Source organism: Dryobates pubescens, chromosome Z (assembly GCF_014839835.1).
Source record: "Dryobates pubescens isolate bDryPub1 chromosome Z, bDryPub1.pri, whole genome shotgun sequence".
Taxonomy (NCBI): domain Eukaryota; kingdom Metazoa; phylum Chordata; class Aves; order Piciformes; family Picidae; genus Dryobates; species Dryobates pubescens.
In genome coordinates this window covers 1,964,332-1,981,298 of record NC_071657.1, presented here as the reverse complement: position 1 = coordinate 1,981,298, position 16,967 = coordinate 1,964,332, and the positions used below count along the sequence as shown (strand labels likewise).

The following is a 16,967-nucleotide window of genomic DNA, read 5'->3' as shown; positions in this document are numbered from 1 at the left end:
CCCATCAACCAATCCAACACCGCCCAAGCAACTAACCCACAGCACCAAGTACCCCGTCAAGTCTTCTCCTAAAAACCTCCAGTGATGGTGACTCCACCACCTCCCCAGGCAGCCCATTCCAATGTGCAATCACTCTTTCTGTATAGAACTTTTTTCTAACATCCAGCCTGTATCTCCCCTGGCGCAGCCTGAGACTGTGTCCTCTTGTTCTGGTACTGCTTGCCTGGGAGAAGAGACCAACATCCGTCTGTCTACAACCTCCCTTCAGGTAGTTGTAGAGAGAAATCCCTAAGTCCAGCAGAGAGGAGCTTGCTCTTCCAAGTGGACCACATGAAGTTCAACAGGGCCAAGTGCAAGGTCCTGCACCTGGGTCAGGGCACCCTTGGTATCAACACAGACTGGGAGGTGAAGGGCTGGAGAACAGTCCTGTGGAGAAGGATGTGGAGGGTGCTGGTGGGTAAAAGGCTGGATGTGAGCCAGCAATGGACACTTGCAGCCAAGGAGCCAGGGGCACCTCCTACTAGAGCAGATAACTCAGAGCCCTGTGCAGCCTGGCCTTGAACACTTCCAGGGAGGGGACATCTCCCACCTCTCCTGGAAACCTGGGAGAGGCTCTCACCACCCTCAGTGTCAAACATTTCTTCCTTCTTTCCATTCTGAATCTCCCTCTCTTAGTTTCAAACCATCACCCCTTGTCCTGTCACAACAGGCCCTCAGAAAAACTCTGTCCCCAGCTTTCTTCTAGGCCCCTTGAAGCACTGCAAGGCCACCAGAAGGTCTCCCTGGAGTCTTCTCTTCTGAGCAAACCCAGCTCTCTCAGCCTGGAGCCTCCCAGCAGAGCCCTTCCAGCCCTGCCAGCATTGCTGTGGCCTTCTCTGGCCCTGCTCCAGCAGGTCCCTGTCTGTGCTGAGCACTCCAGAGCTGCCCCAGCACTGCAGGGGGGAGGTCTCAGCGGAGTGGAGGAATCCCCTCCCTCCATCTGCCTCCTCAGTTGCCACAGCCAAATCCATCTTCTAGTTGTGGAAATGGCACTTCAGCTTTCCTTCCTGGCCTACCCTGAAAAAGAGAGCTGCTGTGTTTTTGTTTTCAGTTCTGTGAATGCTGCCTTTCAGAGTTTAATTTTAAAAGAGAAGAGAGGAAAAAAAAAAAGACAAAAGAGTAATAGTGAAAGATCTGAACATCAATCCTTTTAATTAAACCAATTCTTAGTCTCCTGTGGTTGTGCCCCAGGGCATTGGTGTGTAAGTTTAATTAGGGTTTCTGTGTGAAACTCCTGCAAAATGCAGCAGTTCATGCTTTTTAGGACTGTAGTGTGGGGCAAGAAGCCAGGATGGGCTTTTGCACAGTTCACCTGCTTCAACTGAGACACCTCTTAAGGGATGCATTAAGATGGAATTACTTCTTTCATCCCAAAGATATTAATTTTTCACACTCCAAATCCAAATCTGATCTGAATTCCACCCCCCTTTCATAGAATCATAGAATCAGTAAGGTTGGAAGAGACCTCAAAGATCATCAAGTCCAACCTGTCACCCAACACCTCATGACTAAACCATGGCTCCAAGTGCCACATCCAGTCCCCTCTTGAACATCTCCAGGGATGGTGACTCCACCTCCTCCCTGGGCAGCACATTCCAATGGCTAACAACTCTCTCAGTGAAGAACTTTCTCCTCACCTCCAGCCTAAACCTCCCCTGGCACAGCCTGAGACTGTGTCCTCTTGTTCTGGTGCTGGTTGCCTGGGAGAAGAGACCAACCCCCACCTGGCTACAACCTCCCTTCAGGTAGTTGTAGACAGCAAGAAGGTCTCCCCTGAGCCTCCTCTTTTAAAGTTTGCTCCTCTTTTTCAGTTTCAAACCAGCACCCCTTGTCCTGTCACAGCAGGCCCTGCTCAAAAGTCTGTCCCCACATTTGCATAAGAAATAATTGGGGTTTTTTATTTCTGATTTTCTTTCCCTGATCACTTCTCATCAAAGCAAGGAACAAACATGCACCTATCCTGCAGCTCACTGGACTAACCCTAGTGGAAGACAGCTTGATTGAAGGGGACATGTTCTTACTTAATAAGAGCTGGAGAAAACAGAGTAAGTTAAGGAGGGAAGCACTGGTCTGAGACCAAGAAAATTGTTTTTAACCACCAGATTCTGCCAGCAACTTTAATGTTGTGCAAGTTACTTCAACTCTCTGCAGCTCGTTTCCTGGTGGCTGTAATAATGTTTTCCCTCCATGAAGGAGGATAAATCCACTCACCCATCTGTTTGAGATGCTTGGATGGTCCCACATCTCCAAATAGCTGCTCTCTGAGCCAGGGGAAGGAAGGAAAGGGCCACTGCATGCTGCCTCATCCTCCCTGCCACTCACAAGGGAGCTGAATCCATCACTGGTCCAGAGAAACAGCAGTATAGATGTTCCCATGGTGAGGATGTGTCCAACCTTGCTTCCACAAGGAAAAAGAGGGAAGTCAGACAGGTAAAACAATTTTCTTTCTGGCTGGAATCACAGAATCATAGAATTATTTAGGTTGGAAGAGAACTTGAAGATCCTCATCAAGTCCACCACTAGCCCATGTCCCTCAACACCACTGCTAAATAGCTTTGAAATCCACCAGGGACAGGGATTCCACCACTGCCCTGGGCAGCACCTTCCCCGGTTTTAGAACCCTTTTGGGGAAGAATTGTTCCTTAAGTCCAACCTAAACCTCCCTTGGTACAAATTGAGGCCTTTTCCTCTTGTCATATTGCTTGTTCCTTGGGAGAAGAGACCAACCCTCACCTGGCTCCAACCTCCTTTCAGGGTCTTGTAGAAAGCCAGGGGGTCTCCCCTCAGCCTTCTCTTCTCCAGGCTAAGCAACCCAAGGTCTGACAGCTTCTCCTCACCACACTTGTGCTCCAGACCCTTCACCAGCTTCATTGCCCTTCTCTGGACATGCTCCAGCACCTCAGTGTCCTTCTTGAAGTGAGGGGCCCAAAACTGAACCCAGGATTTGAGGTGTGGCCTCATCACTGCAGAGTCCTTTCCCCTTTGCCCCTTCCTATCCCCTTTGCCCCTTCCTATCCCCTTTGCCCCTTCCTTTCCCCTTCCTATTCCTTTTTTCCCCAGCAAAATGCAGCCCTGCATTTGTTTAGGGGTGGGGGGAAAGCCCCAAACAGCCCCAAATTAACATACTTTGTTGGAGGCACCTTACTGTGTGGGAAGTTGGCCTAACCATCTTATGCTCCCCTATGGCTCTGTTGTCTCCTGATGCCCATGATCTGCACCATGAGACAAAGCCAGTGTGACAGCAGGGCAGCCATCCAGGCTGCATGTCACATGTATGCTTTTGGCATACAGCAGTGGTCTAACCTGCAGTTTTGAGCTCTGGTTTCTGACTTCACTGGAAGAAAACCACAGGTTTTTGGCAGCTCAGGACTCACATCTGTCCCTGAAGTTAACAAAGCTGGGAAAAGCAGAATCTTCCCAGATTTCCATGTGAGGTGGAAGGGAGTGATCAGAGAATGGTTTGGATTGGAAGGGATCTTTAAGATCAAAAAAACTCTTTAACTCCCCTGCAGTCAGCAGGGGCATTTCCAAGGACAGCAGGTGACTCAAACAGCCTCACCTGGAATGGTTCTAGGAATGGGGCATCTACCACCTCTCGGGGCAGCCTGGGATGGGGTCTCACCACCCTCAGTGTTAAACATTTCTCCCTCCCGTCTCCACTCTGAATCTCCATCTCTTAGTTTCAAACCATCCCCCCTTGTCCTGTCACAAGAGGCCCTGCTAAAAAGTCTGTCCCCAGATTTCTTCTAGGCCCCTTGAAACACTGCAAGGCCACCAGAAGGTCTCCCTGGAGCCTTCTCTTCTCCAGGCTGCCCAAGGCCAAGTCTCTCAGCCTGGAGCCTCCCAGCAGAGCCCTTCCAGCCCTGCCAGCATTGCTGTGGCCTCCTCTGGCCCTGCTCCAACAGCTCCCTGTCTGTGCTGAGCACTCCAGAGCTGCCCCAGCACTGCAGAGTGGGGGCTGAGCAGAGCCCAGCAGAGGGGCAGAATCCCCTCCCTGCCCCTGCTGCCCACACTGCTGGGGATCAGCCCAGCACAGGGCTGGCTCTGGGCTGGCAGCACTTGGTGTCAGCTCCTGGCCAGCTCTGCACCTCCAGCACCCCAAGGCCTTCTTCTCAAGGCTGCTCTCCAGCCCTGCATCCCCAGTTGGTTTTGATACTAAGGGTTTTCCTGACTCATGTGCAGGACCTTACACTTAGCCTCTCTTAACCCCATGAGGTCTAACAGCACTGGTGGCAGTATGAGCACTGAGGGCTGATCTAAGCTGCACTCCCCATGCCTGGGGTACCAAGCAGCGTTGGGGTGTGCAAGGACACCCTGGGGATGTATTCTGCTGTGAAGCATCACGTCAGGTGCCTTCCTGCAGTCGTTGCTGTAGCTTCCCACCGCTGGCCGTCGGTGGATGGAGCGTTTCCAAGCCAAAGCCTTTGGGATCACTCTCAGAAAAGGGGGGAGTGGCAGCACACATGCCACGATGCCCATGGCTGGGTGGTGTTTGCTGTGCCCTGGGGACTGACACAGCAGTTTCCCCCAGCCCAGCTATTATGTGTCACAATCCCTTTCTTTAACCCTTTTGCAGTGGACGGCGGACTGCAACGAGCAGCTGGATGGCAGCTGTTCCCCATCCCAAGGGAAAGGCTCCTCGTCTCATGAACAGAATCAGGTAGGGGTCATCTCTGACTCTTTCTCCCCAAACCTTTGCTCCTGTTCTTGCCCTGCCTCATCTGGAGTGTGGACCATGCTTGTTCTGCCAGCTTTCCTTCTCCTGTAGAAAGGAAGATGTGTCCTCCCGCCCTGCTCGGCATCCCCAAAGTCAAAACCATGGGGGATGGGCAGCATCCCAGTGTGCAGGTGAATGCTTTGGACAGGAGGGGAGAAATGTGGAGTATGCTAATCATTGCTGAAGAGCTTCTTATTGTCACTTGTGTGAGGGACCTGTTTGGAGCATCATCAGAGCTGACTTGGCAGTAGGAGATGTAGCTGGGGTGGGGAGGGATCTTTGTGTAGCTGTGCTTCTTGGGTGTGTGCTGCAGCACAAGGATGGTGTTGCAGGGAACAGGGTGTTGCAGCTCAGAGGATGGTGAACTGGGAGAAGCAGCAAAATTGCACATGCTGAGAGCTTGTGTTGGGTTTCCAATGACAGAAACCAGGTGTGATTTGCTTTTGGTAGTTGTGCATGGCATGAACTTGAGTGAAGAGTATTTACCACCTGACATTACCAGCTGGCATCACTGGAGGTGGCTGTCACTCCTCTGTGTGAGCATTGGCATGGGAGAAGGTTGGCAAGGGTGGAAGTGTGGATTTGACTGTTGTTACCTGGTTGAGGAGCTGCTGTGTTGCCATGAGACCATTAGCCCTCTAAAGGCAGCATTTGCCTATGGAGATATGGGACAGGGCTGGGTGCAGGAAAGGGTAAAGCAGTGTTCACAGCTGGTGTGGGTGGTGGATGTCCCTCCTTGGGATAGGGCTCAAGCAACCTAACCTGGCTTCTGTCTCCTTTCTGAGCAGCCTGGAGCAGTGTCTCACCAACCTCAGTGTCAAACATTTCTTTCCCCTCTCCAGTCTGAATCTCCTTCTCATAGCTTCAATCCATCCCTCCTTGTCCTGTCACAACAGGCCCTGAGAAAAAGCCTGTCCCCAGCTATCTTCTAGGCCCCTTGAAGCACTGAAAGGCCAACCACAAGGTCTCGCTGCAGCCTTCTCTTCTTGGTCTGCACTGTGCTGAGGACTGCAGAGCTGCCCCAGCACTGCAAGGAAGGTCTGAGCAGAGCCCAGCAGAGGGGCAGAATCCCCTCCCTGCCCCTGCTGCCCACACTGCTGGGGATCAGGCCAGCACAGGGCTGGCTCTGGGCTGGCAGCACTTGGTGTCAGCTCCTGGCCAGCTCTGCACCTCCAGCACCCTCAAGGCCTTCTCCACAGGGCTGCTCTCCATCCCTGCATCCCCCAGCCTGTGTTGGTCCAGAGGTTGCCCCTTGTGACAGGTTTAAGCTATGCCTTTTAAGGAAGAGGACAGCTACTGAAACACTCTGGCTGAATGTTTTGGTGTAAAAAGGGAAAGAAAGATCATTCTAAACGAGTTCCATTGGCAGATCAGTGGGAAGGTAACTTTTAGGTTCTGCTCTGTGCAGTCAGGGTCTCAGTGTTTTGCAGTCAGGCTCTCAGTCTGTTTCTAGGTAAGAAACTAACTCTTTTTCTTCCCTTAGCATACACTTTGAACTAACAGAATTTCCCTAATAATTACCTTCTCTCTCTAACCCTTTTGGGGAAAAAAAGGAGGAAGGGGTGAAAAGGGGTTTTTTGGGGGGGCCCTCCTCTATCAAGGGGAGGGGCAGGTTTGTTGTGTTATGTCCTTTCCTGTATTTTTGTGTGCACTGTCAATAGTGTACATTGTGTATATATTCACTGCATTTCATCCTGCTTGTAAAAATACAGCTTTTCCATCTGCTCCTCCCACTGAGTTAGCTGTGGTTTCTGGGGGGGGGGTGGGGGATGTGCAGAATTGAACTTCCCTCACCACTACATCCCTGTTGCAGGACCTTTCACTTGGCTTTGTTGGTTCTCATGAGGTTCATATGGGTCCACTTCCCAAGCTTATTTAGGTCCCTCTGGATGGGTGCTGCCTCTCAGGTGTCCCAACCACCCTACTCTGCTTGCTGTCCCCTGCCAGCTTGCTGAGGGTGCACTCGATCCCACTATGTCATTGATGTCCTCCCGAGTTTGGGATCTGTCTTCTGCCACAGGAAGAAGCCTGGGAGCCCCTTGCAGGGTGGTGCAAGAGCCTATGCTGGTTTCCATGCAGAGCTATGCTAGAAGCTGCTGTGCTGCAAGATGAGGGCTCAGACATTCCCTTCCTGCTGTGTGCCTGGATACAAGGCTGGTGGTTGCACCTCTGCACACACCTGCACAGAACAAAGGGAAGGTCTTCTCCTGTAGGAAGGTGCATGCTGTACAGATGAAGCTCTGAAGGTGGCAGACAGGATTGTAGTTTTAATGCATTCCAGCTTTGATCCACTCTGAAAGATTCAGCAGCAAAACCCTGGCTGGGCTGCCAGTCTGCTTGGAATTCAGCTGGGATCCACTGAGCCTCCTGGGGCTCCTCAGGGTGTTTGCAGGACTGAGTGAAGAAGGTGCCAAGGGCTCAGCTGATGTGCCAGTCTCTGGTGGGTACCACAGGAGGCTGCAGATGCCACCCATGAGTGATGCTTTCCTGACTCAGATCCACACTAACATCATCCATCTGCCTTGTGCCATACTCTCTTTTGTTCCAGTTCTGGGTCTCTTCTTTTCTTTACCTTCCTTTGTTTCCTGGGCATCAAACCTCTTTGATCTCCTCCAGCAGAGAGCTCGTTTTCTACAGGCAAATAACATTCACCCATGCCCAAGCTGTTTTCCCTGTGTTTGGGCCCTCTCCCAGCCTGCAGAGGAGCTGGTAATTACCTCTCTCCATGTCTTTTAACAGCAAGTAACAAATTTTCCTTGGCACCAAGGAGGAGCTGCAAGCTATTATTCTCCTGGCCAGGCAGGCGTTGCTCCTGCTGTTTCTGGGAGACAAGTGAAGCGCTGCTGGTGAGGAGCTGGGTTCAGTGTGTGACTGAAATCCACTTCATTTTTCTGGCTGGTGATTTTTCACTGGTGGCTTTAAACATTAATAAGGTGTTTGTCTTGAATGAGAAATGCTCAGTCACTCTCCAAACCTGCTGAGGATAAAAAATGAAGGCTGATGATTTCCCAAGCCTTTGTTTCTCTTTATTTTTTTTTTTTTTAATTGCCATTTTTAGTGGATTTTAAAGGGTTTGGTTGAAAAATCAAAGTCCTCTTTTGCCCATGTTATTTCCAGCTGAGATTTCTACGTTGCTGGTTGAGCAATACCCACTGTTCTTATAAGGCTCAAATGTTACTTGGATGAGAGATTCCTGCTGGCTGCCAGCTAGTGTGAAAATGGGGGCTGTGGGTGACCGTGATGTGCCTCACACAGTTCTAATCTGCTGATCAGTCAGGGCAGGTTAGTCACAGAATCCCAACATGGTGGGGCTGAGAAGGGTTCTCTGGAGATCATCCAGTCCACCTCCCTGCTCCAGCAGGGCACCCACAGCAGCTTGCCCAGCAGCACAATGCCCAGGGGAGCTTGGAAGCTCCCCGGGGAAGGAGACTCCACAACCTCTCTGGGCAACATGCTCCAGGCCTCCAGAACTCTTACAGCAAAGAAGTTTCTGCTCCAGTTCAGGTGGAACCTTCTGGGTTTCAATTTGTGCCCATCACTGAAAAGAGCCCAGCCTCATGCTCTTGCCCCCCAGCCTTTATCTCTTGCTGAGCATTGCTCAGATGCCCTCTGGGGCTGCTCTTCTCCAGGCTCAGCAGCCCCAGGGGCTCTCAGCCTTTGCCCCTCACAGAGATGTTCCAGTGCTCTCACCAGCCAGAGAGACTGTCTGCTCATGGCTTGGATGCTTCACTGGGATAAGAACTGGCAGGAAGGGTGGGCCCAAAGAGTGGTGGGGAGTGGAGTTAAATCCAGTTGGTGTGGTCACCAGTGGTGTTCCCCAGGGCTTAGTGCTGGGGCTAGTTCTGTTTAACATCTTTATCAGTGACCTGGATGAGGAAATGAGTGCAGCCTCAGTAAGTTTGCAGATGACACTAAACTGGGTGGGAGTGCTGATCTGCTTGAGAGTAGGGAGGCTCTGCAAAGGGATCTGGACAGGCTGGATCAATGGGATGAGGTTTAACAAAGCCAAGTTCTGGATCCTGCCCTTGGTTCACAGCAACCCCCTGCAATGCTGCAGGCTTGGGACAGAGTGGCTGGAAACTGACCAGCAGAAAAGCATCTGGGTGTACTGGTTGAGAGCAGCTGAAGATGAGCAAGCAGTGTGCCCAGGTGGCCAAGAAGGCCACCAGCATCCTGGCCTGGATCAGGAACAGTGTGGCCAGCAGGAGCAGGGAAGTGAGTGTGCCCCTGTAAACAGCACTGGGAAGGCCACACCTCAAATCCTGGGTTCAGTTTTGGGCTCTTCACTCCAAGAAGGACCTTGAGGTGCTGGAGTGAGTCCAGAGAAGGGCAATGAAGCTGGTGAAGGGTCTGGAGAACAAGCCTGGTGTGGATCAGCTGAGAGACCAGGGGCTGTTTAGCTGGAGAATATGATCCTGAAGAGAGACCTTCTGGCTCTCTCCTCTCTGACAGGAGGTTGGAGTGAGGTGGGGGTTGAACCCTTCTCCCTAATATCAGATGAAATTGTGCCAGGGGAGGTTTAGTTTGGGTATTAGGTAAAATTTCTTTCCTTGAAGAGTGGTCAGGGACTGGAGCAGGCTGCCCAGGGAGGTGGTGGAGTCACCTTCCCTGGAGGTGTTTAGGAAATGTGTGAGCATGGCACCTGGGGACACGGTTTAATGGCCATGGTGGTGTCAATTTGATGGTTGGACTCCATGGTCTTAGAAGTCTTTTCCAAACAAAACATTTCTGTGATTCTTTGGTCTCATCTTCACAGGCTCCTGCTGGGCTCTGTCTGCTAGTTCCTTGTCTCTCTTGTACTGCAAGGACCAGAGCTGGGCATCATACTCCAGATGTGGCCTCACTAGGTCAGGGGGAGGAGGAGAACCTCCCTTGACCTGCTGGCCACACTCTCCTGAATGCACCCCAGGATACCACCTGGGGTGGGCACCTTGTGGGGCACATTGTTGCCCTACCCCTTCCTTCTCCACAGAGCTGCTTTCCAGCAGCTCAACCCCCTCACCTGTCCTGGTACAGAGGGTTATTCCTCCCCAGCTGCAGGACCCTACGCTTGCCTTGGTTGGGAGGATGCTGGAGGCCTGGAGCAGGCTGCCCAGAGAGAGATTCCTCTGGGGAGATTCCAAACCCACCTGGGCATTGTGATCCTGGGAAACCTGCTTTGGCAGGGAGGTTGGACTGGGTGATCTCCAGGGGTGCCTTCCAACCCCCACCACTCTGTGATTCTGTGGATTGCTTCTATAAATGAGAGAAGTTTAGTTAATGGAATAATTTAAAATCTTTTTATGTTTGGGATTATTTAATTTTTTACTTCAGAAGACCCTGTGGGAAGGTTTTATGTAATACTTTATTTTCATTCCCCTTGCTGAGGCTGTTGCAAGGAGGAAGCTCTTTGATATATTTGGGAGAGCAATTCATTAAGGAAAAGGCTTCTGGTTTGCTGTGTGTTTAGAGAGCCAGAGGAGCTTTGGTGCATGAAAGCCCTGGCAGCATCTCCATCCCAGGCTCCCCTGATGTAAAAGGACATGAACAGAAACCAGAGTGACTCTGTGGGTTTGTTCCATTTCTCCAGGCAGTGGGAGAGGGAGAGCTGAAAATCCTCCTTCTGGGCAAGCCCATCCCTTCCCCCATGCTGGCTGGCTGTCACCCACCATCACCGAGCCAAAGCCTGTGTCCTTGGCAGGAACTGGGTCTGCAGTTCCTCTTACTGCTTATTTGCATGTGTTTCCTTCTCCCACCAGGTGCAGCAGGGACTTGTGTGGTTGGGGATCTCCTTTTGATGGTCATGTTGCTTATCTACTGAGCACTGAAGTAGTAGGGAGGGTGTGTGGATCACATCTGGATTATCCTGCACTCTACTGCTAGCCACCTTCTGCTGGTAGCTTCCTCACCAGGTGGAGGAGATGACTTAATTTGCCTTTCCATCAGCCAGCAGACACAGCAGCGTGCCTGTGGCAGGCAGAAGTGGTGGGTTTCCACTCTTGCATGTTGCTTGGAAGTGATTAGCTGGCTGTGGATTGGGTCAAGAGCTTCCTAAGGGCTCTACCATCAAGGTAGTAGCACGGGATGTTGAGTTTGGTGGCAAAGGGGTGTAAGAGGGCTTTGTAGGGACCGTGTGTGACTGCCACCAAGCCTGCCACAGGATGTCCAGGCCCAAGCCTTGCTGGTATGGAAAGCATGAGAGGATTCCACAAAATGTAATATTGCATGAAACTTCATCTCTGATGCCTCTGTGACTTAAAGAAGCACTGAAGTGCCAAAACATTTCCAGGCAGGAGATGTTTCCCATCATGAGAACTTGGACTGTAGGCAGGGGACATCTGACCTCCCTGCATCTGGAGAGGTGCAGCCCAGGGCATTGTCTGAGACTGCTGTACACAGGGTGAGGCCAGAGCAGATCCATCTAAACCTGTCAGATCTCTGCCATGTGTCTCAACTGAACCCCAAAACCCCATCTGATGATGAGACAAGAGGCAACAGGCACAAATGGATCTCAGAGGGTGAGTGGAGGAGGGTTAATGGGGAATCTGATGGACAGCTAATGGATGGGGTCCAGTAGAGGCTACAAAGATGTTGGAGCATCTCTGTGAGGAGGAAAGGCTGAGGGCCTCTGGGACTGTTGAGACTGCAGAAGAGCAGCCCCAGAGGGGATCTGAGCAGTGCTCAGCAAGGGATAAAGGACCTCTGGGGGGCAAGAGGATGGGGCCAGACTCTTGTCAGTGGTGCCCAGCCACAGGACAAGGGGCAGTGGCACAAACTGGAATCCAGGAGGTTCCACCTGAACAGGAGGAGAAACTTCTTTGCTGTGAGAGTGCTGGGAGCCCTGGAGCAGGCTGCTCAGAGAGGTTGTGGAGTGTCCCTCTCTGGAGAGCTTCCAACCCCCCTTGGCCATTGTGCTGCTGGGCAAGCTGCTGTGGGTGCTCCTGCTTGAGCAGGGGGCTTGGACTGGATAATCTCCAGAGGATCCTTCCAAACCTGGCCATTCTGTGGTCCTTAGCTCAGTATCTGAAGCAGAGTGATTTTCTTGCTCAGCAAAACACCAGGGATCATCCTGGGAGCTCTCTGCAGCTCTCTTCCTTGCCAGCCCACGTGTATCATAGACCAGGGCCACTCTGCACGCTACATTTGGTGGAGGTTGGCCACCAGGCTGGAGGCCTGTTGGGACAAGTGGGTGCTGGCAGATGCTGCTACAGTTGCCATTGTCTCCTTTCCAAACGAAAAAGTGAAATTCAGGGAGTTACTTTGAGGCCTTGCCAGTGAATACAGGTTGGTGTAGCTCTGCCTGGCAGGAGAAGAAATGAAATCTTCATGTGGGGTGACCTGCCCACGATCAAAGTGTAGCTCTGAGGAAAGCAGTCACCTGAATGGTTGTCTGCCTGTCATTGCTGGGTGGCACTCCCTCTCTGTGGTGAATGCAGCCCTCTTCAATTATGGTTGGAGAGGACTGCTGAGAAAGTCCTTTAGCTAATATGCAGGTTCAACTTTCCCTGGGACTTCTGTTCAGGAAACACCTTGTGAAGCAGCCCTGCAACTCTGCTGGAGTGTCTGAAGATCCAGGAATGAAATCTCCGCTGCTTTGCAGCCTGATTTAGGAGAGCTGTTGCTGCTTACCAAAGATCAGAGGATCACAGAATGTTTTGAGTTGGAAGGGAACTTAAAGATCACTTACCTCCAGCCCCCAGTGGTGAGCAAGGACATAGAATACATAGAATAAACCAGGTTGGAAGAGACCTTCAAGATCATCGCATCCAATCCATCAACCAATCCAACACCGCCCAAACAACTAACCCACGGCACCAAGCACCCCATCAAGTCTCCTCCTGAACACCTCCAATAATGGTGACTCCACCACCTCCCCAGGCAGCCCATTCCAATGTGCAATCACTCTTTCTGTATAGAACTTCTTCCTAACATCTAGCCTGAACCTCCCCTGGTGCAGCCTGAGACTGTGTCCTCTTGTTCTGGTACTGGCTGCCTGGGAGAAGAGACCAACCTCTGCCTGTCTACAACCTCCCTTCAGGTAGTTGTAGAGAGTAATAAGGTCAACATCTCCAACAACATCAGGTTGCTCAAAGCCCCATCCAGCCTGGCCTTGAACACTTAGAGGGTTGGGGCACCCACACATGGGATGAATAGCTGGAGGCTTTTTAGCTTAAAGGCTGAGCTGCTGGAAAGCAGCTCTGTGGAGTAGGACCTGGGAGTCCTGCTGGACAGCAAGATCACCCTGAGCTCTCGGTGTACCCCCGTGGCCCAAAAGGCCAATCAGTGGTCTCCTGGAGTGCCTTAAGAGGTGACCAGCAGATTGAGGGAGGTTCTCCTTCCCCTTTACTCAGTCCTGGTGAGGCCCCATCTGGAGTATTGGGTCCAGTTCTGAGCTCCCCAGTTCAAGAGACACAAGGAACTACTGGAGAGACTCCAGTGAGGGCTCTGAAGCATCTCTGGGTGGGGGGCCTGGAGCATCTCTGTGATGAATGAAGGCTGGAGGACCTGGGAGACTGAAGAAGAGCAGCCTGAGAGGGGATATGATCAGTGCTCAGCAGGAGTTAAAGGTTGGGGGCAAGAGGCTGGGGCCAGGCTCTTGTCACTGGTGCCCAGGGACGGGACAAGGGGCAGTGGGCAGAAACCAGAACCCAGGAGGTTCCACTTGAACAGGAGGAGAAAACTCTTTGTTGTGGGGGTACTGGAGGCCTGGAGCAGGCTGCCCAGAGAGGTTGTGCAGTCTCCTTGCCTGGAGAGCTTCCAACCCCCCTTGGCCATTGTGCTGCTGGGCAAACTGCTGCGGCTGCCCTGCTGGAGCAGGAGGGTTGGGCTGAACGATCTCCAGAGGGCCCTTCCAAGCATTCTGTGATTCTGTGTTGTCATTTGTTGCCTGTGCTGTGTGGACAGCTCTCTCCTTTTTCTGCAGCTGGGGGTTTTCAGCCTTGCAGTGCAGCAGCAGGATGTGTTAACTCCTGAGCTGGCTCAGGCCATGGGGTTCATTATTCCACACCCCAAGCCAGCGAGCTGCCGAGGTGACGGCAGCAGTGTGAGCGACACGTCTGATCACTGCTGGTTGAAATGCAAGGGCTGGATGTGACAGCTGGCTTCCCAGGGAGGCTCCTTGGCACTGCTGGTCTGCACAGCCCTCCCTCTTCCCAAGAGGGTGTGCAGAGAGGCCAGAAGGGTTGGCATGGATGAGAGCAGCTGCTGGGAAATCACACCTCTGGAGGGTGTGATGTTTGCCTCCAAGCACCTGAGTGTGGCTTAGAGGTCCCATCTCCTTCTGGTGAATGTTGACCATGAATGACAGGTGAAGGAGCCCAAGGAAGAGCTGGGGATAAGAGTTCAGTGGTGGTGTTGGGAGAGACAGGAGAGTCTTGGTCTTTTGAGTGTACAGCAGAGAGTAAGGGGACAATTGATGGCTGCTGAGACTAAGGGGCAACAGAATGGGGTGGAGAACTTGGTGCAGTTGTAACTGTTTCCTTCAGCTTTTGTCTGAGCTGTGGACAAATCTATTCCTTCAACTTGCTGAATTAATTTAGAAAGAGAGAGAATGTTGTGGCCATTGTGTGGGGTGGAGAGGGAGCAGTGTTGTGCCTCACCACCATGGAGCTTTGGCTTTCAGCTGAAGTCCAGCTTCCAAATCCCATGGGTTTGGGATGGGTTTCTGATGCTTGTTACAGTGATGCTGGTGAAAGGTTTTTATGCTCAGTTGGTGTCTTTTAGAAAGTGATCATTTCCTCTCCCACCCCTCCAGCATCACCCATGGGGCTGGTGTGAGTATCCCTTCTCCTGCAGAAAGGAGGTCTGCAAAGGTGGTTAACTTTATCATGAAGTTGCTTTATCAGAGGACACAAAGCCTCCAGAGATGTCTGGAAGGGTTACTTGTGGACTTACTGCTGTTCTGGAGATGTGAACCCCTATCAGTAAAGGAGCAGTAAAAAGTTGTTTTCCTTTGGCAGTTGGTCAGAAATTGAGGTAAGATGCTGAGCTTGGCTGTGCTGCTGAGTTTGACTATCAGTATGCCTTACTCAGTTGGACTTTTCAGTTTCTACAGACTTCTCAACTGCCAGCTACAAAGGAGGCTGTAGCAAGGTGGAAGTCAGTCTCCCAAGGAACAAGTGACAAGAGGAAGAATCCTCAAGTTGCACCAGGGGAAGTTTAGGTTGGACATGAGGAACAATTTCTTCATGGAAAGGGTTGTCAAGGCCTGGAAGAAACTGCTTAGGACAGTGATGGGATCCCCATCCTTGGAGGTGTTTCAAAGCCATGTAGAGGTGGTGCTGAGGGACATGGTTTAGAATCATAGAATTGTCAGGGTTGGAAGGGACCTCAAGGCTCAGCCAGTTCCAACCCCCCTGCCATGGGCAGGGACACCTCATACTACAGCAGGTTGCTCACAGCCACCTCCAGCCTGGCTGCAAACACCTCCAGCCTGGCTGCAAACACCTCCAGCCTGGCTGCAAACACCTCCAGCCTGGCTGCAAACACCTCCAGCCTGGCTGCAAACACCTCCAGCCTGGCTGCAAACACCTCCAGCCTGGCTGCAAACACCTCCAGAGATGAGGCTTCCACCACCTCCCTGGGCAACCTGTGCCAGGCTCTCAACACCCTCATGGGGAACAACTTCTTCCTAATGTCTCCCCTCCTCTAGTTTGGATCCATTCCCCCCTGGCCCTATCCCCCCACACCCTCAAAAGTCCCTCCCCAGCTTTCTTGTAGCTCCCTTCAGATACTGGAAGGCTACAATAAGCTCTCCTCAGAGCCTTCTCTCCAGTCTGTTTAGTGGTGCACTTAGCAGTGCTGGGTTAACCGCTGGACTTGATGATCTTGAAGTTCTCTTCCAATCAGCCATCATAGGAATCTAATTTTCAGTTGAACTGTTTTTATTTTTACAATGATTTGGTTTTAAATGCAAAGGTTAACAGGGACATGAACCAGGGGGATAAGACCCCAGGCCGTGAGGCAGAGCCAGGAGACAAGGTGGTTTAGTGAGAGGGTGCCTCTGTTTTTTATCTGACTGGTTCATGCCGGGTGCTGCACTTTGGCCACGGCAACCCCAGGCAGAGCTGCAGGCTGGGGTCAGAGTGGCTGAGAGCTGCCAAACAGAGAGGGACCTGGGGGTGCTGATTGACAGCTGCCTAAACATGAGCCAGCAGTGTGCCCAGGTGGCCAAGAAGGCCAATGGCATCCTGGCCTGTATTAGGAACAGTGTGGCCAGCAGGAGCAGGGAGGTCATTGTGCCCTGTACTCTGCATTGGTTAGGCCACACCTTGAGTCCTGTGTCCAGTTCTGGGCCCCTCAGTTTAAGAAGGACATTGAGACACTTGAAGGTGTCCAGAGAAGGGCAACAAGGCTGGGGAGAGGCCTTGAGCACAGCCCTGTGAGGAGAGGCTGAGGGAGCTGGGGTTGCTTAGCCTGGAGAAGGGAAGGATCAGGGGTGACCTCATTGCCCTCTCCAACTACCTGAAAGGTGGTTGTAGCCAGGAAGGGGCTGGTCTCTTCTCCCAGGCAACCAGCACCAGAACAAGGGGACACAGTCTCAAGCTGTGCCAGGGGAGGTTTAGACTCGAAGTGAGGAGAAAGTTCTTCACTGAGCGAGTCGTTCGTCATTGGGATGTGCTGCCCAGGGAGGTGGTGGAGTCGCCGTCCCTGGAGGTGTTCAAGGGGAGATTGGATGTGGCACTTGGTGCCATGGTCTAGTCGTGAGGTCTGTTGGGACAGGTTGGACTTGATGATCCTTGGGGTCTCTTCCAACCTTGGTGATTCTGTGAGACTGTGATGCCATATCCACTTGTGCTGGTGGGCCTGGGCATTGATGCACGGTGGTACAAATCCCCCTGTTTCTCACAAGGGTTTGATTGTGACCAGGCACATTTCTGGAACCTCAATCACCTCTGCAGGCAACGACAACCAGAAGCTGGGACCACTGAATATAATCAGATGCTGATGTTTATTTAGAAGAGAATTAACCATGTTGGAAAAGACCTTTGAGATCATTGAGTCCAATCTATCACCCAGCACCATCTAATCAACTAAACTGTGGCACTAAGTGCCTCATCCAGGCTCTTCCCAAACACTTCAGTGATGGTGACTCCACCACCTCCCTGGGCTGCACATTCCAATGGCCAATCTCTCTGTCTGGGAAGAACTTCTTCCTGGCATCCAGCCTAAACCTCCCCTGGCACAGCTTGAGACTGTGTCCTCTTGTTCTAGTGCTGGTTGCCTTTGTTGA

The 16,967-nt window shown here is 52.0% G+C and overlaps 1 protein-coding gene across 3 annotated transcripts in view; it reads left to right on the top strand.

The window, feature by feature from the left end:
• Window positions 1–16,967, top strand: part of CTIF (cap binding complex dependent translation initiation factor) — a 218,403-nt gene that overhangs the window by 39,751 nt on the left and 161,685 nt on the right. For all 3 annotated transcript variants that reach the window (XM_054179023.1, XM_054179022.1, XM_054179024.1), the window contains one exon: window positions 4,616–4,699. In XM_054179023.1, the coding sequence (XP_054034998.1) occupies window positions 4,616–4,699 (84 nt within the window). The remainder of the gene's footprint in view (window positions 1–4,615; window positions 4,700–16,967) is intronic.